Genomic DNA, 25,950 nt, shown 5'->3' on the forward strand with positions numbered 1-25,950 from the left:
TCTGATTTTTCATTCAGATAAGGTAGTTCTGCGTACTAAACCTGGGTTCTTACCTAAGGTAGTCACTAACAAGAATATCAATCAAGAGATTGTTGTTCCATCATTGTGCCCTAACCCTTCTTCAAAGAAGGAACGACTTCTGCACAATCTAGACGTAGTCCGTGCCCTGAAATTTTATTTACAGGCAACTAAAGATTTTCGCCAAACTTCTTCCCTGTTTGTCGTTTATTCTGGACAGAGGAGAGGTCAAAAAGCATCTGCTACTTCTCTGTCCTTTTGGCTTCGTAGCATAATACGTTTAGCCTATGAGACTGCTGGACAGCAACCTCCTGAAAGGATTACAGCTCATTCTACTAGAGCTGTGGCTTCCACTTGGGCCTTTAAGAATGAGGCCTCTGTTGAACAGATTTGCAAGGCTGCAACTTGGTCTTCTCTTCATACTTTTTCCAAATTTTACAAATTTGACACTTTTGCTTCTTCGGAGGCTGTTTTTGGGAGAAAGGTTCTTCAGGCAGTGGTTCCTTCCGTATAAAGATCCTGCCTGTCCCTCCCGTCATCCGTGTACTTTAGCTTTGGTATTGGTATCCCATAAGTAATGGATGACCCGTGGACTGACTACACTTAACAGGAGAAAACATAATTTATGCTTACCTGATAAATTCCTTTCTCCTGTAGTGTAGTCAGTCCACGGCCCGCCCTGTTTTTTATGGCAGGTCTAAATTTTAAATTATACTCCAGTCACCACTGCACCCTATAGTTTCTCCTTTCTCGTTTGGTTTTCGGTCGAATGACTGGGTGTGACGTAGAGGGGAGGAGCTATATAGCAGCTCTGCTTGGGTGATCCTCTTGCACTTCCTGTTGGGGAGGAGTTAATATCCCATAAGTAATGGATGACCCGTGGACTGACTACACTACAGGAGAAAGGAATTTATCAGGTAAGCATAAATTATGTTTTTATTTTATTTCAATATGGGAATGTAATGTTAACAAAAGAAGTCAGGGAGCGTAGAGTGCGTTGAGCTATCCGCCCCTCAGGATTCCATGCCCAGTGAGGCGCGTGCCCCAGAACTTTCTTTTGCTACGCAAGCAGGTGTCCCTAGGGCCGTCACTCCTTCTCCAGAAGGCGGTTGTTTCCTCCAGAGGTTACGGCACGGTCCCGCATGGGCATATCTATGGGGCTGGTACATTTATATTTCCCAAGAGATGTGTTTCTAAGATACTGTCCGGGTTCTGTTAACCAGGGTCCATCGATCGTGAGATCACCTGAGTCAGTTCGACCTTCTGGGGAAGCGATGGCCTCTGGGGTCATCCATCGATCCGGCGGGGGATTATTTTGCCTTCCATTTTAGACTGGCACGCCTTCGTGTCCTACTAAGGCATGTTTTGGCGGTGCTTGAGGATTCCGGTCCTACTGGGCCGAGGGATCCTTAGTCTTCTGTGCCGGAGTACAAATTGGGTTAGACGTATGGGGATGAAGCCAATCTCCTTCACGTCTTCGTCTTTCTTTTCTTTTAAGTATCTGTTCCAGTTCTGAGCTTAGGAGATTGGGGCCTCTAATTGGTGGGTCCCGTTGGCGTTCTCATTCTCCTTGGGCGTTCACTTGCGGGTGCTGCCTTCATTTTATTTGATCCGGTTAGGATGTGTTTAATTTGTTTTATGAAGCTCTTGTTTATTATAGTTTCCGTTTTTGGGAACGTTTCTTCTCTGTAACTTTGCGTGGACACTTCTTCGAAAGTTGCGCAGTACAAAATATACTAGACCGACTAGCATTCAGGTGAAATAAGAACTGCTTTTATTGAAAAAACACACATCTTTTATACACATAACTCATCTTGATAAGACGCTGAACAATGCCCCAATTTCCCCGCCATTCCTGCCCCTCCAGACAGGCTGGCACCTCCATAGAAGCCACAGTCCCAGGACACAGAGGTGGCAGTTTCGGGGTGTCATTTTAAAGCTCTCGGTCCCCAGATGCCACAGTCCACAAATCAGCATGATTAGTTTCTGGGGACCGGAGTTAGTCCGTTTAAGTTATGGGGGATAGGGGTGTCCAAAACCCCCGGTTCTTAATGGAGCTCCCCTCCGGTAATTCCCCCACCTCTTGTCCTCCCTAGGGGCTACTAATCCCCAAAAGAGCGGAGCTCTGGGGCACATGGTTGCTGGAGCTACCAGGGGTAAAGTTTTCGGGTGTCCTGTGGCCGACCGAGAGTTCCAGGAGCCCGGCCCGCCTGAGAGGAGTTAGGCGGGTGTCCGTTGTGAGGCGGACGACCGGGAGTTCCAGGAGCCCAGCCAGCCTAGGAGGGTTTTCCTGGTCATACACCAGCTCTTCACAAAACAAGCAAACAAAAGCTTCCAGAGATTGTGGTTGCTCTGATGAGCCCAAAACCACTGAGAAACAACAGGGGTGAGGTTGTAGGAGGGTGGGGGATAGCCTTAGTGGTCTGGTACCAGATGGATAGCAATTCGTCTTCACTCTTGGTACCTTCTGGATGTCTAATTTTTGTGACTCGTCCCAGACACCTCTCGTAGGTTGTTGGGGCTACTTGTCCCCTTCTCGGGTGGTCGGGTCATCCGTGTTTGGAAGTCCAGGTATGTCCTTGTTACTCCCTCCTTTAATATGTTGCACTCTCTCCTATGGGAGCGCAGGGGTTGGGGGTTCTCCCCTTTTATTTTCCCTGGCATTTTCCCCTGGTCAAATTGTTTGCCAGGAGTTGTGAGGCTCCCACTGGGTTTTCCGTGAGACTGATTCTTCCCTTTCAACTCTCTAAGAGATCTATCTTTGGGTTTACAGCAAAGGATCCGGGATCCAGTTGCACCTTAGGTTGCTGGTTCCTACACCTGTTAAGGTGGCTCCTGGGCCCCTTTGGTCTGTATCTCTTCAAGAGTCTAATGTCCAGGGACATTAAGATATGGGAGTGCCCTGCAGGGTGCATTCCTCTGTATGTGATCACTGGATGGTCCTTAAGGGGTTAGAACATCGACCGGTCTCAGGTTCTCGGACTCTGGCTTATGGCCATGTCTCTTGTCTGAGATTCGGAGTCCGGATCTGGATCGGTCCTAGGTGAAACCGGCTGCAGCTATTTGCACCTTGATGATGTGCTCACAAGTTGTTTTAAAATCGGTTTCAAGCCTTTGGGTTCTACATCTTCTGCTTGTCCCTTCAGGGACGATTTAGTATCTTACTGAGGGCTAGTTTTGCTGTCTTTCAGGCGAGATCTTACGGTTGTTAGGGGCAGCTATTGCCCCTTGATGTGAGCTGGTAGGTTGGTGTCAACTGAGCTGTCGGTATCTTATTAATGGTTTTTACCATTTCTTTCTCTCTTTGCCAAGCCTCTGGCAGGGGAAGCGGTTCCTTTATGGTTACCCTCCTTCGGGGGGGGGGTCTTGCAGTGCTTCAGTGTCCATGAGACTTCATAGCTCTTTCTCTTCTCATTTCTGAGGGGTGCTGCCCTCCTTGCATGCAAGAGGTCATAGGGCTGGGTTTTGGTACTGGGACGCTGTAGTTCAGTGTCCTATCTCCCTTGTTTGGGAGTGGTCCTTTTTAGGAAGGCAGCGGTGTAGGGGTTCTGGACCCAGAGCATGCAGTCTTCTGTCCTGTCAAGCTCATTTAAATAAGGGTCAGAGTTAGTTTTCCTTGGGGCCCCCCTTTTTCTGAGGGTGCTCCGGAGAATTTGTATTCTTGTATTGCTGCCAATTTTTTGGAATGGGTCCGTTACCTCGGAAGGGGGGTCGGGGATCTGGCTGCTCTGTTGAGTCTTGCCCGTGTGCTTCCAGTCGCTGCTGGTCTAAGTGGCCTTAGGGTTGTCTCCCTACCTAGTGGCTGAGGGTTGAAGTTCAAACTGCTGTGGCAGCTTTTTAACCTTGTTCCTGCCTTGGCTAGGGGGTCACACTGTTCATTCCTCCACTGGTCGCTCATTCTGCTGGTGTTGGAGATTTTTCGAAGGTTCTAGACGAGAGTATTGTTTAGTTTTTTCGTCATGCCTAGTTTAGTTACTGTGTCTGCTAGCCTAGGGTACAGTGGGGAGCTTGTGGCTTCCTTGTGGCGCCATAAGTCGTATGGTGTTGTATCAGGGAACTGAGGTTAAACCTGGGGCTTTTTTCGTGATCACACTTTTTTGTGGTGTAGTGTTGGTCCCTGGTCCTTGCCCTTCTAGGGAGTTCTTCCCTGGGCGGTTGTCTTTCGCAACCTTGGGTTCGCCTTAGTTGTTTTCGAGGTTCTTTCCTTTGTTGGTGGTCCTTTAGATATCTTATGTGTCCTCCATTTGTCCTTCGGGTGAGTGTTAGTTCTGTGTCTTCAGAAAGCCTGCGGGACTTGGCTCCTTGGGGGTTCTTTGTGCCCGATGGATCTAGGGATCTGAGTGGTCTTTAGCTTGGCTGTAGGTTAACTGAACGGCAGTTACTGGGTCCTTTCAGGTTTTTAACCCCTCGTTCTAAGCGTTAGTTTTTTTGTAGGGTGTTGGGTTTTTTTCAGGCTGTGGTGCACTTCGAAAGGGCCGCCTTCCGTACCCGCCCTTTTGTTTGCATTCGGTGTCCTCTATATCTTGGGTATTGTTTTCCCAAAAGTAATGAATGCAGCTGTTGACACTTCCCGTTTAAGAAGAAAACCTTAAATTATGCTTACCTAATAATTTTCTTTTATTCTGAAGGGAAGAGTCCACAGCTCCCCGCCCGTGCTTTATATGAGGTGGCGATATTTGGGTTTTGTTCTTCTGGCACCTTTTCACCCTGATATGTCTCCTACTGTTGTTCCCTTGGCAGAATGACTGGGGGATGAGGGAAGTGGGAGGGGTATTTAAGCCTTTGGCTGGGGTGTCTCTGCCTCCTCCTGGTGGCCAGGTTCTGAATTCCCAAAAGTAATTAATGCAGCTGTGGACTCAGGTAAGCATAATTTATTTATTTTTTTATTTTGGGGGGTTTGGTGGGTGGGTGGTTTTTAAGGGCTATTGGTAGTTTAGCATTAGATTAGGGGGTGTTTTTATTTGGGGGGGGGGCTTTTTTATTTTTATAGGGATTAGGTTTATTTTTTTTATTTTATTTTTTGATAGTGTTTATTATTTTTTGTAATGTTAGATTCATGTAATGTATTTTTTTTTTTTTTTTTAATTGTAAGTTTTTTTTTAAATGTAATTAAGGGGTTAATTTAGGGGGTGTTAGGTTAGGGGGCTTAGTCATTAAATTAGTTTTTTTGCGTTGTGGAGGTTGGTGGTTTAGGAGTTAATAGGTAAATTAGGTTTAATGCGTTGTGGGGGGGTTGGCGGATTAGGGGTTAATAGATGTATTAGGTAGTTTGCGATGTTGTGGTTGGCGGATTTAGGGGTTAATAATTTTATTGCATTTTTTTTTTTCTTAATACTTATTGCGACGGGTTAGTTTTTTGTTTTTTTTGTAATGCTCCGTTTGCCTTTGCTGCATCCCGGTGGTTTCTTTCACCGCCCTGCCATTTTCGGAAGCCACCTGGATGTTTTAATGCTTGGGGTATGTCGCTACTCTTTAATGGGAGCCGCCCTATCAACCTTATCAATCTCTTGACAGATGACTTGATGTGGATTAGTGGAGCTGGTCTATATGGACTGATTGTTTATTGGCGGCTGAGCAGATCTTTCACTGCTTTACTGGTGGACAATCAAACACTTCACAAGAATTACAAATAAAGAAAAGAAATTCTCAGTACCTGAACATCCATTGCAAAAAATAAAACACCAATGTATTCTAAAAATCAGTAAAGTAAAACATAAAACTAAAATGGATAGGATGACATCTTTCAACTTTCAAAACTTTTATCTTTGATCTATTTTGCTTCATTAACTTGGGCCCGATTCTATAAATCTCTCAAGGTTTGTGAGATTCTATAAGAAATTTCATCAGTACAATGAAGCCCCTGTCCTATTTCTATAAAGGCAGTTTTTACCTTGAGAACAGGGTTTAAAAAATATAATTCATTCTCTAAGTTGCCCAATATAGAAATGATACAAAAGTATCCAAATAAAAATATATAAAGTCCAAATTGGTAAAGAACCAATATGTGAACTGATACGAATAGTGTCTGAAATCCAATCTGAACTATCGTCTAATCCCAATAATCAGGTTTATAATAAGTTTAAAGCTCCAGCTTTTACAGATATTGTTATGAAATAAATAATATGCTATTTTGTAATACAGCAGCATTTTTCTGTTTCCTGTCTGTGAACCATTCTGTACTAAAAACTTTAGTTATAATTGTATGACCATTACCTTTGCTAACATTATATTCACGATTGTGGTGTAAAACTGCTTACTTAAAAGAAAGAGTCATTAGTAGGAATGGTGGTTTTGGATCCTTCGGAAGGATCTGAATTTGGAAGTAAGCAGCGGTTTGTGCCCTTCGGATATTTTTGTAGCTAGATTGATTCTTGTAAAAGATCTGGATTTGCACAGATATTAGTGTTGGGATCTTTTACAGGAATCATTCTGGCTACGAAAATATCAGAGGGCACGAGCTGCTGCTTATTTCCGCATTCAGATCCTCGCGAAGAATCCAAAAGCACATCCCTTATTCTAGGTGGTTCTGTACTCAATACTTTAGTTATAATTGTATGAACATTACATTTGCCAACATTATCTTCATGCTTACTTTATTTAAAATGTATATTTCTTAGCAATATTATTATATTGGTGGTTAAACTTGATACAATCTAATCTTTTAACAGGTGATGAAGTGATTACTTTAAACATGATCAAAAGTGCTCCTGTTGGCCCTGTAGCTGGAGGGATAATGGGCTGTATTATGGTTCTTGTGTTGGCCGTGTACGCATATCGTCACCAGATACATAGGCGCAGCCATCAGCACATGTCGCCGCTTGCAGCACAAGGTACATAAAACAATATCATCTGATTAGTAACGAAGTAGTAATAAATGATGTGCAAGTGAAACTGATATCACTGTAAATGGTGCAGAAAATTGTAATTAAAAATAGAACGTCCTTTATGTACTTATTTGTTCTTTAGGGGACATGATAAACAAAAATGTTGTTTCGTGATTCAAATAGAGAATACAATTTTAAAAAAAGTTTCCAATTTTGTTCTATTATTAAATTTGCTTTCTTTCATGTAATTAGCAAGAGTCCATGAGCTAGTGACGTATGGGATATACATTGCTACCAGGAGGGGCAAAGTTTCCCAAACCTCAAAATGCCTATAAATACACCCCTCACCACACCCACAAATCAGTTTTTACAAACTTTGCCTCCTATGGAGGTGGTGAAGTAAGTTTGTGCTAGATTCTACGTTGATATGCGCTCCGCAGCAGGTTGGAGCCCGGTTTTCCTCTCAGCGTGCAGTGAATGTCAGAGGGATGTGAGGAGAGTATTGCCTATTTGAATTCAATGATCTCCTTCTACGGGGTCTATTTCATAGGTTCTCTGTTATCGGTCGTAGAGATTCATCTCTTACCTCCCTTTTCAGATCTACGATATACTCTTATATATACCATTACCTCTACTGATTCTCGTTTCAGTACTGGTTTGGCTTTCTACTACATGTAGATGAGTGTCCTGGGGTAAGTAAATCTTATTTTCTGTGACACTCTAAGCTATGGTTGGGCACTTTTATATAAAGTTCTAAATATATGTATTCAAACATTTATTTGCCTTGACTCAGGATGTTCAACGTTCCTTATTTCAGACAGTCAGTTTCATATTTGGGATAATGCATATGAATAAATCAATTTTTTTCTTACCTTAAAATTTGACTTTTTTTCCTGTGGGCTGTTAGGCTCGCGGGTCTGAAAATGCTTCATTTTATTGCGTCATTCTTGGTGCAGACTTTTTTGGCGCAAATTTTTTTTTCTGTTTCCGGCGTCATACGTGTCGCCGGAAGTTGCTTCATTTTTGATGTTTTTTTGCGCCAAAAGTGTCGGCGTTCCGGATGTGGCGTCATTTTTGGCGCCAAATAATGTGGGCGTCTTTTTTGGCGCTAAAAAAATATGGGCGTCACTATTGTCTCCACATTATTTAAGTCTCATTATTTATTGCTTCTGGTTGCTAGAAGCTTGTTCACTGGCATTTTTTCCCATTCCTGAAACTGTCATTTAAGGAATTTGATAAATTTTGCTTTATATGTTGTTTTTTCTATTACATATTGCAAGATGTCCCAGATTGACACTGAGTCAGAAGATACTTCTGGAAAAACGCTGCCTGGTGCTGGATCTACCAAAGTTAAGTGTATCTGTTGTAAACTTGTGGTATCTGTTCCTCCAGCTGTTGTTTGTAATGAATGTCATGACAAACTTGTTAATGCAGATAATATTTCCTTTAGTAATGTTACATTACCTGTTGTGGTTCCGTCAACATCTAATACTCAGTGTTCCTGTTAACATAAGAGATTTTGTTTCTAAATCTATTAAGAAGGCTATGTATGTTATTCCCCCTTCTAGTAAATGTAAAAGGTCTTTTAAAACTTCTCATTTTTCAGATGAATTTTTAAATGAACATCATCATTCTGATTCTGATAGTGGTTCCTCTGGTTCAGAGGATTCTGTCTCAGAGGTTGATGCTGATAAATCTTCATATTTATTAAAAATGGAATTTATTCGTTCTTTACTTAAAGAGGTTTTAATTGCATTAGAAATAGAGGATTCTGGTCCTCTTGATACTAAATCTAAACGTTTAAATAAGGTTTTTAAATCTCCTGTAGTTATTTCAGAAGTTTTTCCTGTCCCTGATGCTATTTCTGAAGTAATCTCCAGGGAATGGAATAATTTGGGTAATTCATTTACTCCTTCTAAACGTTTTAATCAATTATATCCTGTGCCATCTGACAGATTGGAATTTTGGGACAAAATCCCTAAGGTTGATGGGGCTGTCTCTACTCTTGCTAAACGTACTACTATTCCTACGGCAGATAGTACTTCCTTTAAGGATCCTTTAGATAGGAAGATTGAATCCTTTCTAAGAAAAGCTTACTTATGTTCAGGTAATCTTCTTAGACCTGCTATATCTTTAGCGGATGTTGCTGCAGCTTCAACTTTTTGGTTAGAAGCTTTAGCGCAACAAGTAACAGATCATAACTCTCATAGCATTGTTAATCTTCTTCAACATGCTAATAACTTTATTTGTGATGCTATCTTTGATATCATTAGAGTTGATGTCAGGTATATGTCTCTAGCTATTTTAGCTAGAAGAGCTTTATGGCTTAAAACTTGGAATGCTGATATGTCTTCTAAGTCAACTTTGCTTTCCCTTTCTTTCCAGGGTAATAAATTATTTTGTTCTCAGTTGGATTCTATTATCTCAACTGTTACTGGAGGGAAAGGAACTTTTCTTCTGTTAAGTGTGATCAGTCCACGGGTCATCATTACTTCTGGGATATTACTCCTCCCCAACAGGAAGTGCAAGAGGATTCACCCAGCAGAGCTGCATATAGCTCCTCCCCTCTACGTCACTCCCAGTCATTCTCTTGCACCCAACGACTAGATAGGATGTGTGAGAGGACTATGGTGATTATACTTAGTTTTATATCTTCAATCAAAAGTTTGTTATTTTAAAATAGCACCGGAGTGTGTTATTATCTCTCTGGCAGAGTTTGAAGAAGAATCTACCAAAGTTTTTGTTATGATTTTAGCCGGAGTAGTTAAGATCATATTGCTGTTTCTCGGCCATCTGAGGAGAGGTAAACTTCAGATCAGGGGACAGCGGGCAGATGAATCTGCATAGAGGTATGTAGCAGTTTTTATTTTCTGACAATGGAATTGATGAGAAAATCCTGCCATACCGATATAATGTCATGTATGTATACTTTACACTTCAGTATTCTGGGGAATGGTACTTCACTAGAATTACACTGTAAGAAATACATAAAGCTGTTTAATAACTAGAGATTATGTTTAACGTTTTTGCTGGAATGTAAAATCGTTTTCATTTGCTGAGGTACTGAGTGAATAAATGTTTGGGCACTATTTTTCCACTTGGCAGTTGCTTAATCTGTTTTCTGACAGTTTCTGTTCTCCCTCACTGCTGTGTGTGAGGGGGAGGGGCCGTTTTTTGGCGCTTTTACTACGCATCAAATATTTCAGTCAGCAACTCATTGTATTCCCTGCATGATCCGGTTCATCTCTACAGAGCTCAGGGGTCTTCAAAACTTATTTTGAGGGAGGTAATTTCTCTCAGCAGAGCTGTGAGAATTATAGTTTGACTGAGATAAAAAACGTTTATTCTGTAATTTGTTTCCTGCTTTCAGAATTTGTTATCTTTGCTAATGGGATTAAACCTTTGCTAAAGTTGTGTTGTTTACAAGGATTGAGCCGTCTGGAATTCTCTGAAGGCTCAGGGACAATGGAGTCAGGAGGAGAGTCTCCTGCCAATAAACATTCTGGAATTGAGAGCAGTTCTCAATGCCCTCCTGGCTTGGCCCCAGTTGACAACTCGGGGGTTCATCAGGTTTCAGTCGGACAACATCACGACTGTAGCTTACATCAACCATCAGGGAGGGACAAGAAGCTCCCTAGCTATGATGGAAGTATCAAAGATAATTCGCTGGGCAGAGTCTCACTCTTGCCACCTGTCAGCAATCCACATCCCGGGAGTGGAGAACTGGGAGGCGGATTTCTTAAGTCGTCAGACTTTTCATCCGGGGGAGTGGGAACTTCATCCGGAGGTCTTTGCCCAAATACTTCGACGTTGGGGCAAACCAGAGATAGATCTCATGGCGTCTCGACAGAACGCCAAGCTTCCTCGTTACGGGTCCAGATCCAGGGATCCAGGAGCAGTCCTGATAGATGCTCTGACAGCACCTTGGGACTTCAGGATGGCTTACGTGTTTCCACCCTTCCCGTTGCTTCCTCGATTGATTGCCAGAATCAAACAAGAGAGAGCATCAGTGATTCTAATAGCACCTGCGTGGCCACGCAGGACTTGGTATGCAGACCTGGTGGACATGTCATCCTGTCCACCTTGGTCTCTACCTCTGAAACAGGACCTTCTGATACAGGGTCCCTTCAAACATCAAAATCTAACTTCTCTGAAGCTGACTGCTTGGAAACTGAACGCTTGATTTTATCAAGACGTGGGTTTTCTGAGTCAGTTATTGATACCTTAATACAGGCTAGGAAACCTGTTACCAGAAAGATTTACCATAAGATATGGCGTAAATACCTATATTGGTGTGAATCCAAAGGTTACTCTTGGAGTAAGGTTAGGATTCCTAGGATATTGTCTTTTCTACAAGAAGGTTTAGAAAAGGGTTTATCTGCTAGTTCATTAAAGGGACAGATCTCAGCTCTGTCCATTCTGTTACACAAACGTCTGTCAGAAGTTCCTGACGTCCAGGCTTTTTGTCAGGCTTTGGCCAGGATTAAGCCTGTGTTTAAAACTGTTGCTCCACCATGGAGTTTAAACCTTGTTCTTAATGTTTTACAGGGCGTTCCGTTTGAACCCCTTCATTCCATTGATATAAAGTTGTTATCTTGGAAAGTTCTATTTTTAATGGCTATTTCCTCGGCTCGAAGAGTCTCTGAATTATCAGCCTTACATTGTGATTCTCCTTATTTGATTTTTCAATCGGATAAGGTAGTCCTGCGTACTAAACCTGGGTTCTTACCTAAGGTAGTTACTAACAGGAATATCAATCAAGAGATTGTTGTTCCTTCTTTATGCCCAAATCCTTCTTCAAAGAAGGAACGTCTACTGCACAACCTGGATGTAGTCCGTGCTCTAAAATTTTACTTACAGGCAACTAAGGAATTTCGACAAACGTCTTCTCTGTTTGTCATTTACTCTGGGCAGAGGAGAGGTCAAAAAGCTTCCGCTACCTCTCTTTCCTTTTGGCTTCGTAGCATAATTCGTTTAGCTTATGAGACTGCTGGACAGCAGCCTCCTGAAAGAATTACAGCTCATTCTACTAGAGCTGTGGCTTCCACTTGGGCCTTCAAGAATGAGGCCTCTGTTGAACAGATTTGCAAGGCTGCAACTTGGTCTTCGCTTCATACTTTTTCCAAATTTTACAAATTTGACACTTTTGCTTCATCGGAGGCTATTTTTGGGAGAAAGGTTCTTCAGGCAGTGGTTCCTTCTGTATAAAGAGCCTGCCTATCCCTCCCGTCATCCGTGTACTTTTGCTTTGGTATTGGTATCCCAGAAGTAATGATGACCCGTGGACTGATCACACTTAACAGAAGAAAACATAATTTATGCTTACCTGATAAATTCCTTTCTTCTGTTGTGTGATCAGTCCACGGCCCGCCCTGTTTTTTAAGGCAGGTAAATATTTTTTAATTTATACTCCAGTCACCACTTCACCCTTGGCTTTTCCTTTCTCGTTGGTCCTTGGTCGAATGACTGGGAGTGACGTAGAGGGGAGGAGCTATATGCAGCTCTGCTGGGTGAATCCTCTTGCACTTCCTGTTGGGGAGGAGTAATATCCCAGAAGTAATGATGACCCGTGGACTGATCACACTACAGAAGAAAGGAATTTATCAGGTAAGCATAAATTATGTTTTTTACCACAGGATAAAAAATCTAAAGGTAAATTTAGGTCTAATAATCTTTTTCGTTCCTTTCGTCACAATAAGGAACAAAAGCCTGATCCTTCACCCACAGGAGCGGTATCAGTTTGGAAACCATCTCCAGTCTGGAATAAATCCAAGCCTTTTAGAAAACCAAAACCAGCTCCCAAGTCCGCATGAAGGTGCGGCCCTCATTCCAGCCCAGCTGGTAGGGGGCAGATTACGATTTTTCAAACAAATTTGGATCAATTCAATTCACAATCTTTGGATTCAAAACATTGTTTCAGAAGGGTACAGGATTGGCTTCAAGATAAGGCCTCCTGCAAAGAGATTTTTTCTTTCCCGTGTCCCAGTAAATCCAGCGAAGGCTCAAGCATTTCTGAAATGTGTTTCAGATCTAGAGTTGGCTGGAGTAATTATGCCAGTTCCAGTTCTGGAACAGGGGCTGGGGTTTTATTCAAATCTCTTCATTGTACCAAAGAAGGAGAATTCCTTCAGACCAGTTCTGGATCTAAAAATATTGAATCGTTATGTAAGGATACCAACATTCAAAATGGTAACTATAAGGACTATTCTGCCTTTTGTTCAGCAAGGGCATTATATGTCCACAATAGATTTACAGGATGCATATCTGCATATTCCGATTCATCCAGATCACTATCAGTTTCTGAGATTCTCTTTCCTAGACAAGCATTACCAGTTTGTGGCTCTGCCGTTTGGCCTAGCAACAGCTCCAAGGATTTTTACAAAGGTTCTCGGTGCCCTTCTTTCTGTAATCAGAGAACAGGGTATTGTGGTATTTCCTTATTTGGGCGATATCTTGGTACTTGCTCAGTCTTCACATTTAGCAGAATCTCATACGAATCGACTTGTGTTGTTTCTTCAAGATCATGTTTGGAGGATCAATTTACCGAAAAGTTCATTGATTCCTCAAACAAGGGTTACCTTTTTAGGTTTCCAGATAGATTCAGTGTCCATGACTCTGTCTCTGACAGACAAGAGACGTCTAAAATTGATCTCAGCTTGTCGAAACCTTCAATCACAATCATTCCCTTCGGTAGCCTTATGCATGGAAATTCTAGGTCTTATGACTGCTGCATCGGACGCGATTTCCTTTGCTCGTTTTCACATGCGACCTCTGTCATTTGTTTTCAGACAGACAATGTCACAACTGTGGCATACATCAATCATCAAGGAGGGACTCACAGTCCTCTGGCTATGAAAGAAGTATCTCGAATACTAGTATGGGCGGAATCCAGCTCCTGTCTAGTTTCTGCGGTTCATATCCCAGGTATAGACAATTGGGAAGCGGATTATCTCAGTCGCCAAACGTTACATCCGGGCGAATGGTCTCTTCACCCAGAGGTATTTCTTCAGATTGTTCAAATGTGGGGACTTCCAGAAATAGATCTGATGGCTTCCCATCTAAACAAGAAACTTCCCAGGTATCTGTCCAGATCCAGGGATCCTCAAGCGGAAGCAGTGGATGCATTGTCACTTCCTTGGAAGTATCATCCTGCCTATATCTTTCCGCCTCTAGTTCTTCTTCCAAGAGTAATCTCCAAGATTCTGAAGGAATGCTCGTTTGTTCTGCTGGTGGCTCCAGCATGGCCTCACAGGTTTTGGTATGCGGATCTTGTCCGGATGGCCTCTTGCCAACCGTTGGACTCTTCCGTTAAGACCAGACCTTCTGTCGCAAGGTCCTTTTTTCCATCAGGATCTCAAATCCTTAAATTTAAAGGTATGGAGATTGAACGCTTGATTCTTAGTCAAAGAGGTTTCTCTGACTCTGATTAATACTATGTTACAGGCTCGTAAATCTGTATCTAGGAAGATATATTATAGAGTCTGGAAGACTTACATTTCTTGGTGTCTTTCTCATCACTTTTCCTGGCATTCTTTTAGAATTCCGAGAATTTTACAGTTTCTTCAGGATGGTTTGGATAAAGGTTTGTCTGCAAGTTCCTTGAAAGGACAAATCTCTGCTCTTTCTGTTCTTTTTCATAGAAAGATTGCTAATCTTCCTGATATTCATTGTTTTGTACAAGCTTTGGTTCGTATAAAACCTGTCATTAAGTCAATTTCTCCTCCTTGGAGTTTGAATTTGGTTCTGGGGGCTCTTCAAGCTCCTCCGTTTGAACCTATGCATTCATTAGACATTAAATTACTTTCTTGGAAAGTTTTGTTTCTTTTGGCCATCTCTTCTGCTAGAAGAGTTTCTGAATTATCTGCTCTTTCTTGTGAGTCTCCTTTTCTGATTTTTCATCAGGATAAGGCGGTGTTGCGAACTTCTTTTAAATTTTTACCTAAGGTTGTGAATTCTAACAACATTAGTAGAGAAATTGTGGTTCCTTCATTATGTCCTAATCCTAAGAATTCTAAGGAGAGATCATTGCATTCTTTGGATGTAGTTAGAGCTTTGAAATATTATGTTGAAGCTACTAAGCATTTCCGAAAGACTTCTAGTCTATTTGTTATCTTTTCCGGTTCTAGGAAAGGTCAGAAGGTCTCTGCCATTTCTTTGGCATCTTGGTTGAAACCTTTAATTCATCATGCTTATGTTGAGTCGGGTAAAACTCCGCCTCAAAGGATTACAGCTCATTCTACTAGGTCAGTTTCTACTTCCTGGGTGTTTAGGAATGAAGCTTCGGTTGATCAGATTTGCAAAGCAGCCACTTGGTCTTCTTTGCATACTTTTACTAAATTCTACCATTTTGATGTGTTTTCTTCTTCTGAAGCAGTTTTTGGTAGAAAAGTACTTCAGGCAGTTGTTTCAGTTTGAGTCTTCTGCTTATAATTTCAGTTTTCTTCATTATAAGATTTAAACTTTATTTTGGGTGTGGATTATTTTTCAGCGGAATTGGCTGTCTTTATTTTATCCCTCCCTCTCTAGTGACTCTTGTGTGGAAGATCCACATCTTGGGTAGTCATTATCCCATACGTCACTAGCTCATGGACTCTTGCTAATTACATGAAAGAAAACATAATTTATGTAAGAACTTACCTGATAAATTCATTTCTTTCATATTAGCAAGAGTCCATGAGGCCCGCCCTTTTTTGTGGTGGTTATGATTTTTTTGTATAAAGCACAATTATTCCAATTCCTTATTTTATATGCTTTCGCACTTTTTTCTTATCACCCCACTTCTTGGCTATACGTTAAACTGATTTGTGGGTGTGGTGAGGTGTGTATTTATAGGCATTTTGAGGTTTGGGAAACTTTGCCCCTCCTGGTAGGAATGTATATCCCATACGTCACTAGCTCATGGACTCTTGCCAATATGAAAGGTAAGTTCTTACATAAATTATGTTTTTTCTCTTGTTATTCCTTGTTGAAGAGATACTGTATCTAGATAGGAAGAGCACACCTCTGGAGCAATACATGAAAGGAAATAGAGCTGCCATCTAGTGCTCTTGCTAATGTATAACATTATTATAAAACTGCTGCCGTCTAGTGCTCTTGCTAATGTATAACATTATTATAAAACTGCTGCCCTCTAGTGCTCTTGCTAATGTATAACATTGTTAGAAAACTGCTGCCATCTAGTGCTCTTGCTAATGTATAACATCATTATAAAACTGCTGCCATCTAGTGGTCTTGCTAATGTATAACATTGTTGCAAAACTGCTGCCATATAGCACTGCATACACGTGCACACTCCTGAACTTACCTTCCTGATTTTCAAAAAAGGATAACAAGAAAAGAAAATTTGATAATAGAAGTAAATTGGAAAGTTGTTTAAAATTGTGTGTTCTACCCAAATCATGAAAGAAAATGTTTGTCCTTTTAAACACTAAAATCAGAAAGGTCAGCGTTATTTGAAGGGAAGGCTAATAAACAGTAACCACAAAGACCTTATTAGATAAAAACCCCAATGCTTAGTGATTTAGGGGTTAAAGGGAGATAAAAGTGAAAATGAAACCTTAATGCAGTTTTAAGAAACTGTCCAATTTAATTCCATTATCAGATTGTGCAGTCATTTTTTTTATATGCACACTTTCTGAGGTACCAGCTCCTACTGAGCATGTGCAAGAGTTCAGTGTGTATGTATATGAGTCTGTGATTGGCTGATGGCTATCACATGATAGTTATATGCACACTGTCTGAAGCACCAGTTATTACTGAGCATGTGCAAGAGATCACAGTGTATACGTATATGAGTCTGTGATTAGCTGATGGCTGTCACATGATAGTTATATGCACACTGAGGTACCAGCTCCTACTGAGCATGTGCAAGAGATCAGTGTATATGAGTCTGTGATTGGCTGATGGCTGTCACATAATGCAGTTATATGCACACTGAGGTAACAACTCCGACTGAGAATGTGCAAGAGATCACAGTGTGTACGTATATGAGTCTGTGATTAGCTGATGGCTGTCACATGATAGTTATATGCACACTGAGGTACCAGCTCCTACTGAGCATGTGCAAGAGATCAGTGTATATGAGTCTGTGATTGGCTGATGGCTGTCACATAATACAGTTATATGCACACTGAGGTAACAACTCCGACTGAGAATGTGCAAGAGATCACAGTGTATACGTATATGAGTCTGTGGTTAGCTGATGGCTGTCACATAATACAGTTATATGCACACTGAGGTAACAACTCCGACTGAGAATGTGCAAGAGATCACAGTGTATACGTATATGAGTCTGTGATTAGCTGATGGCTGTCACATGATAGTTATATGCACACTGAGGTACCAGCTCCTACTGAGCATGTGCAAGAGATCAGTGTATATGTATATGAGTCTGTGATTGGCTGATGGCTGTCACATAATACAGTTATATGCACACTGAGGTAACAACTCCGACTGAGAATGTGCAAGAGATCACAGTGTGTACTTATATGAGTCTGTGATTAGCTGATGGCTGTCACATGATAGTTATATGCACACTGAGGTACCAGCTCCTACTGAGCATGTGCAAGAGATCAGTGTATATGAGTCTGTGGTTAGCTGATGGCTGTCACATGATAGTTATATGCACACTGAGGTACCAGCTCCTACTGAGCATGTGCAAGAGATCAGTGTATATGTATATGAGTCTGTGATTGGCTGATGGCTGTCACATAATACAGTTATATGCACACTGAGGTAACAACTCCGACTGAGAATGTGCAAGAGATCACAGTGTGTACGTATATGAGTCTGTGATTAGCTGATGGCTGTCACATGATAGTTATATGCACACTGAGGTACCAGCTCCTACTGAGCATGTGCAAGAGATCAGTGTATATGAGTCTGTGATTGGCTGATGGCTGTCACATAATGCAGTTATATGCACACTGAGGTAACAACTCCGACTGAGAATGTGCAAGAGATCACAGTGTGTACGTATATGAGTCTGTGATTAGCTGATGGCTGTCACATGATAGTTATATGCACACTGAGGTACCAGCTCCTACTGAGCATGTGCAAGAGATCAGTGTATATGAGTCTGTGATTGGCTGATGGCTGTCACATAATACAGTTATATGCACACTGAGGTAACAACTCCGACTGAGAATGTGCAAGAGATCACAGTGTATACGTATATGAGTCTGTGATTAGCTGATGGCTGTCACATGATAGTTATATGCACACTGAGGTACCAGCTCCTACTGAGCATGTGCAAGAGATCAGTGTATATGAGTCTGTGGTTAGCTGATGGCTGTCACATGATAGTTATATGCACACTGAGGTACCAGCTCCTACTGAGCATGTGCAAGAGATCAGTGTATATGTATATGAGTCTGTGATTGGCTGATGGCTGTCACATAATACAGTTATATGCACACTGAGGTAACAACTCCGACTGAGAATGTGCAAGAGATCACAGTGTGTACGTATATGAGTCTGTGATTAGCTGATGGCTGTCACATGATAGTTATATGCACACTGAGGTACCAGCTCCTACTGAGCATGTGCAAGAGATCAGTGTATATGTATATGAGTCTGTGATTGGCTGATGGCTGTCACATAATACAGTTATATGCACACTGAGGTAACAACTCCGACTGAGAATGTGCAAGAGATCACAGTGTGTACGTATATGAGTCTGTGATTAGCTGATGGCTGTCACATGATAGTTATATGCACACTGAGGTACCAGCTCCTACTGAGCATGTGCAAGAGATCAGTGTATATGAGTCTGTGGTTAGCTGATGGCTGTCACATGATAGTTATATGCACACTTACTGATGCACCAGTTACTACTGAGCATGTGCAAGATATCACAGTGTATACGTATATGAGTCTGTGATTAGCTGATGGCTGTCACATGATAGTTATATGCACACTGAGGTACCAGCTCCTACTGAGCATGTGCAAGAGATCAGTGTATATGAGTCTGTGGTTAGCTGATGGCTGTCACATGATAGTTATATGCACACTGAGGTACCAGCTCCTACTGAGCATGTGCAAGAGATCAGTGTATATGTATATGAGTCTGTGATTGGCTGATGGCTGTCACATAATACAGTTATATGCACACTGAGGTAACAACTCCGACTGAGAATGTGCAAGAGATCACAGTGTGTACGTATATGAGTCTGTGATTAGCTGATGGCTGTCACATGATAGTTATATGCACACTGAGGTACCAGCTCCTACTGAGCATGTGCAAGAGATCAGTGTATATGAGTCTGTGGTTAGCTGATGGCTGTCACATGATAGTTATATGCACACTTACTGATGCACCAGTTACTACTGAGCATGTGCAAGATATCACAGTGTATACGTATATGAGTCTGTGATTAGCTGATGGCTGTCACATGATAGTTATATGCACACTGAGGTACCAGCTCCTACTGAGCATGTGCAAGAGATCAGTGTATATGAGTCTGTGGTTAAGCTGATGGCTGTCACATGATAGTTATATGCACACTTACTGATGCACCAGTTACTACTGAGCATGTGCAAGATATCACAGTGTATACGTATATGAGTCTGTGATTAGCTGATGGCTGTCACATGATAGTTATATGCACACTGAGGTACCAGCTCCTACTGAGCATGTGCAAGAGATCAGTGTATATGTATATGAGTCTGTGGTTAAGCTGATGGCTGTCACATGATAGTTATATGCACACTTACTGATGCACCAGTTACTACTGAGCATGTGCAAGATATCAGTGTATACGTATATGAGTCTGTGATTGGCTGATGGCTGTCACATAATACAGTTATATGCACACTGAGGTAACAACTCCGACTGAGAATGTGCAAGAGATCACAGTGTATACGTATATGAGTCTGTGATTAGCTGATGGCTGTCACATGATACTTATATGCATACTGTCTGATGCACCAGTTACTACTGAGTATGGGCAAGAGTTCAGTGTGTATGTATTTGAGTCTGTGATTGGCTGATGGCTGTCACATGATATATGGGGCAGCAAATTAAATAAAATGTTTAAATGTGTTAGAAAAAAATCTGTTGCTTATTAAAAATTCAGAGCAAGTGCACTTTGTTCTTTATTCTGCTGTATTTAATCCTTAAAATCTTATCATATTGCTTGAATGTGTTGTGATTATTGAAAAGACTCTTTAGAAATACACTGTTTAAAGTACAATATCTGTGTATATCTTGAGTTTACATTAGCTCTGTAGAAGCACACCTAGATATCTCTGTAGAAGCACACCTAGATATCTCTGTAGAAGCATACCTAGATATCACTGTAGAAGCACGCCTAGATATAACTGTAGAAGCACGCCTAGATATCTCTGTAGAAGCACACCTAGATATCACTGTAGAAGCACACCTAGATATCACTGTAGAAGCATGCCTAGATATCACTGTAGAAGCACACCTAGATATATCACTGTAGAAGCACGCCTAGATATCACTGTAGAAGCATGCCTAGATATCACTGTAGAAGCACACCTAGATATATCACTGTAGAAGCATGCCTAGATATCACTGTAGAAGCACACCTAGATATCACTGTAGAAGCATGCCTAGATATCACTGTAGAAGCACACCTAGATATATCACTGTAGAAGCACGCCTAGATATCACTGTAGAAGCACGCCTAGATATATCACTGTAGAAGCATACCTAGATATCACTGTAGAAGCATACCTAGATATCACTGTAGAAGCATACCTAGATATAACTGTAGAAGCATACCTAGATATCACTGTAGAAGCATACCTAGATATCACTGTAGAAGCACACCTAGATATCACTGTAGAAGCATACCTAGATATAACTGTAGAAGCATACCTAGATATCACTGTAGAAGCACGCCTAGATATATCACTGTAGAAGCATGCCTAGATATCACTGTAGAAGCACGCCTAGATATATCACTGTAGAAGCATACCTAGATATCACTGTAGAAGCATGCCTAGATATCACTGTAGAAGCATACCTAGATATCACTGTAGAAGCATACCTAGATATAACTGTAGAAGCATACCTAGATATCACTGTAGAAGCATACCTAGATATCACTGTAGAAGCACACCTAGATATCACTGTAGAAGCACGCCTAGATATCTCTGTAGAAGCACGCCTAGATATATCGCTGTAGAAGCACACCTAGATATCACTGTAGAAGCACACCTAGATATCACTGTAGAAGCACACCTAGATATCACTGTAGAAGCACGCCTAGATATATCACTGTAGAAGCATACCTAGATATCACTGTAGAAGCATGCCTAGATATCACTGTAGAAGCACACCTAGATATATCACTGTAGAAGCACACCTAGATATATCACTGTAGAAGCACACCTAGATATATCACTGTAGAAGCACACCTAGATATCACTGTAGAAGCACACCTAGATATCACTGTAGAAGCACGCCTAGATATAGCACTGTAGAAGCATACCTAGATATCACTGTAGAAGCATGCCTAGATATCACTGTAGAAGCACGCCTAGATATATCACTGTAGAAGCACACCTAGATATATCACTGTAGAAGCACACCTAGAAATCACTGTAGAAGCACACCTAGATATCACTGTAGAAGCACACCTAGATATCTCTGTAGAAGCACACCTAGATATCACTGTAGAAGCACGCCTAGATATCACTGTAGAAGCACGCCTAGATATCACTGTAGAAGCACACCTAGATATCACTGTAGAAGCATGCCTAGATATCACTGTAGAAGCATGCCTAGATATCACTAACCTTCTTTCATGATGTCCTTGGTTTTGCCATAGAAATGTCAGTACGAATGTCTAACTTGGAAAACGATCGAGACGAGAGAGATTATGACAGCCATGAGGATCGTGGGATCAGTAAGTAGACTGTGACTTGGCATATTGAGGATCTTGTAATTACATTCAATGTAACATTTAGTTTTTATGTTTGTACAATAGTCAGCAATACAAGGTTCATAGCAGCTGTGATTGAGCGGCACGCGCACAGCCCAGAGAGGAGACGGCGGTACTGGGGACGTTCTGGGACTGAGAGTGATCACGGTAAGTGCTTTGCTCAGTATCTTAAGCAGCGCTGCATCTTACAATTTAAGGCTCCGTTATCTTAATCCTTCTGTCTTAACACTTAAAGGGACATCAAACCCAATGTTTTTTTCTTTCATGATTCAGATAGAGCAGCAATTTTAAAGAACTTTCCAACTTGCTTCTATTATTCTAATATGCTTTGTTCTCTTGGTATCTTTTGTTTAAAAAGCATACCTAGGTAGGCTCGTGAGCTGGGAGCTAGATGCTGATTGGTGGCTGCACATATGCCTCCTGTCTTTGGCTTATTGATGTGTTCATCCAGCTCCCATTAGTGCATTGCTGCTCATTCAGTGAAGAATATCAGAAGCAAGAGTGATAATAGAAGTAAATTGGAAAGCTGTTTAAATGTTCTGCTTTGTCTGAATCATGAAAGGAAACATTTGGGTTTCATGTTCCTTTAAATCCCTTCAGTGTGAGCCATAAACGGGTATGGTAAATGATCCTAAAACTGCTATTGCTGTCCAACTCCTGTAAAGGAATAAAACACATCAGCTCCCAAGCGGAAATTGACTGATGATTCTGAGCTGAACGCAGGCTACGCACATATGCCATTTGTGATTGTGACTCAGCAGTTAGAATCTGACTTTAGCTAGGTGTTTAATTATTTTGCAGGTGACAATCATATTTATAGGTTAGCAATAGTGCAGTAAGAAAAGCATCCAACGTGTTTATCATGTCCCTTTATTATAATGACGCAATTGTGCTTGCAATGTACATAACGGCTGTAAGATCTGATGCTGCAGGTGAGATACCAGTAAATGTTCCAATGCAACGGCAATCTAATAAAATGAATAATAGTTCAATAAAAAGTCGAGTCAATGTAAACATTTATAACTAAATTGCACTAAATAGGAATGATGCATAGTTCATTTAAGGGATACGGCGAGTAGTTCATTTAAGGGATACGGCGATTAGTTCATGTAATGGATGCAGGGAGTAGTTCATTTAAGGGATGCGGCGAGTAGTTCATTTAAGGGATGCGGCGAGTAGTTCATTTAAGGGATGCGGCGAGTAGTTCATTTAAGGGATGCGGCGAGTAGTTCATTTAAGGGATACGGCGAGTAGTTCATGTAATGGATGCAGGGAGTAGTTCATTTAAGGGATGCGGCGAGTAGTTCATTTAAGGGATGCGGCGAGTAGTTCATTTATGGGATACAGCGAGTAGTTCATTTAAGGGATACGGCGAGTAGTTCATTTAAGGGATGCGGCGAGTAGTTCATTTAAGGGATGCGGCGAGTAGGTCATGTAATGGATGCAGGGAGTAGTTCATTTAAGGGATGCGGCGAGTAGTTCATTTAAGGGATGCAGCGAATAGTTCATTTAAGGGATGCGGCGAGTAGTTCATTTAAGGGATACGGCGAGTAGTTCATGTAATGGATGCAGGGAGTAGTTCATTTAAGGGATGCGGCGAGTAGTTCATTTAAGGGATGCGGCGAGTAGTTCATTTAAGGGATGCGGCGAGTAGTTCATTTAAGGGATACGGCGAGTAGTTCATGTAATGGATGCAGGGAGTAGTTCATTTAAGGGATGCGGCGAGTAGTTCATTTAAGGGATGCGGCGAGTAGTTCATTTATGGGATACAGCGAGTAGTTCATTTAAGGGATACGGCGAGTAGTTCATTTAAGGGATGCGGCGAGTAGTTCATTTAAGGGATACGGCGAGTAGGTCATGTAATGGATGCAGGGAGTAGTTCATTTAAGGGATGCGGCGAGTAGTTCATTTAAGGGATGCAGCGAATAGTTAATTTATGGGATACGGCGAGTAGTTCATTTAAGGGATACGGCGAGTAGTTCATTTAAGGGATGCGGCGAGTAGTTCATTTAAGGGATGCGGCGAGTAGTTTTAAGGGATACAGAGAGTAGTTCATTTAAGGGATGCGGCGAGTAGTTCATTTAAGGGATGCGGCGAGTAGTTCATTTAAGGGATGCGGCGAGTAGTTCATTTAAGGGATGCGGCGAGTAGTTCATTTAAGGGATGCGGCGAGTAGTTCATTTAAGGGATGCGGCGAGTAGTTCATTTAAGGGATACGGCGAGTAGTTCATGTAATGGATGCAGGGAGTAGTTCATTTAAGGGATGCGGCGAGTAGTTCATTTAAGGGATGCGGCGAGTAGTTCATTTAAGGGATGTGGCGAGTAGTTCATTTAAGGGATACGGCGAGTAGTTCATGTAATGGATGCAGGGAGTAGTTCATTTAAGGGATGCGGCGAGTAGTTCATTTAAGGGATGCGGCGAGTAGTTCATTTATGGGATACAGCGAGTAGTTCATTTAAGGGATACGGCGAGTAGTTCATTTAAGGGATGCGGCGAGTAGTTCATGTAATGGATGCAGGGAGTAGTTCATTTAAGGGATGCGGCGAGTAGTTAATTTAAGGGATGCGGCGAATAGTTCATTTATGGGATACGGCGAGTAGTTCATTTAAGGGATACGGCGAGTAGTTCATTTAAGGGATGCGGTGAGTAGTTCATTTAAGGGATACAGAGAGTAGTTCATTTAAGGGATGCGGCGAGTAGATCATTTAAGGGATGCGGCGAGTAGTTCATTTAAGGGATGCGGCGAGTAGTTCATTTAAGGGATGCGGCGAGTAGTTCATTTAAGGGATGCGGCGAGTAGTTCATTTAAGGGATGCAGCAAGTAGTTCATTATTTAAGGGATGCAGCAAGTAGTTCATTATTTAAGGGATGCGGCGAGTAGTTCATTATTTAAGGGATGCGGCGAGTAGTTCATTATTTAAGGGATGCGGCGAGTAGTTCATTTAAGGGATGCGGCGAGTAGTTCATTTAAGGGATGCGGCGAGTAGTTCATTTAAGGGATGCGGCGAGTAGTTCATTTAAGGGATGCGGCGAGTAGTTCATTTAAGGGATGCGGCGAGTAGTTCATTTAAGGGATGCGGCGAGTAGTTCATTTAAGGGATGCGGCGAGTAGTTCATTTAAGGGATGCGGCGAGTAGTTCATTTAAGGGATGCGGCGAGTAGTTCATTTAAGGAATGCGGCGAGTAGTTCATTTAAGGGATGCGGCGAGTAGTTCATTTAAGGGATGCGGCAAGTAGTTCATGCCAGGCATATGGCAAGTAGTTCATGCCAGGCATATGGCAAGTAGTTCATGCCAGGCATATGGCAAGTAGTTCATGCCAGGCATACGGCAAGTAGTTCACAAACCCATATATGATTGATGTAGGTATTGGATATGGAGTTAAATGTATAAGTAGCGCAACTAGCTCTTAACAAGTCCGGGTCGCCGGATATCTTTGAGGCTGGCACCTTGTGCTACACAATATTCACTGCCGGCACTGCTGGAGTAACTATTAAATCTCCTGAAGCATTCCAAAACAACACTCCTGATGACTGCAGGACCAGACCACAATACAGACTGTAACGTGTCTACTCGTTGCTCCGTCAGTGAAACATCAGCAATCATAACTCGAAAAAGCATAAAGCTGTAAGACAGACCATGAAACTGCCCTTGCCAGGAACAAGTAGATCAAGGTGGTGACACCAGTGACTATGCCTGTAGGTCCTTTAAAGGGCTGTAAAAAAACTTTGTCTTAGGCTCACACAGCGTAACAGCTCCTCAATCCATATAGTTGCATTACCCAATAAGGGGCTCAACTTTACTGTGCAAGGAGATTGTGGCTAGTCAAAATCAGTACATATAGGAAGCACCGACTGATTCCTTTCTTTTTTAAGACACGATGAGTCCACAGATCATCTTAATTACTAATGGGATATTCACCTCCTGGTCAGCAGGAGGAGGCAAAGAGCACCACAGCAGAGCTGTTAAATAGCTCCTCCCCTCCCTTCCACTCCAGTCATTCTCTTTGCCTATGCTAGTGATAGGAAGAGGTAAAGTAAGGTGTTAGTTATAGATTCTTCAATCAAGAGTTTATTATTTTTAAAGTAGTGCAAGATTGTGCTGCTTTGTCCTAGGGTGTAGCCGTAGTTCATATCAGTCTCTTCAGTAGAGCTTTTGGTGGCTTTAAAGCAATGGGAACTTGTGGGACATAA

General features: G+C 41.8%; 1 protein-coding gene across 1 annotated transcript in view; it reads left to right on the forward strand.

Moving 5' to 3' along the window:
* The window catches only part of CACHD1 (cache domain containing 1), a gene marked incomplete in the record, with an annotated part of 574,801 nt that overhangs the window by 534,694 nt on the left and 14,157 nt on the right, over window positions 1-25,950 (forward strand). The window contains 3 exon segments of the mRNA XM_053693675.1: window positions 6,687-6,848; window positions 21,644-21,721; window positions 21,803-21,904. Coding sequence (XP_053549650.1) covers window positions 6,687-6,848; window positions 21,644-21,721; window positions 21,803-21,904 — 342 coding nt within the window.

The sequence above is a fragment of the Bombina bombina genome, chromosome 10, assembly GCF_027579735.1.
Source record: "Bombina bombina isolate aBomBom1 chromosome 10, aBomBom1.pri, whole genome shotgun sequence".
Taxonomy (NCBI): Eukaryota; Metazoa; Chordata; class Amphibia; order Anura; family Bombinatoridae; genus Bombina; species Bombina bombina.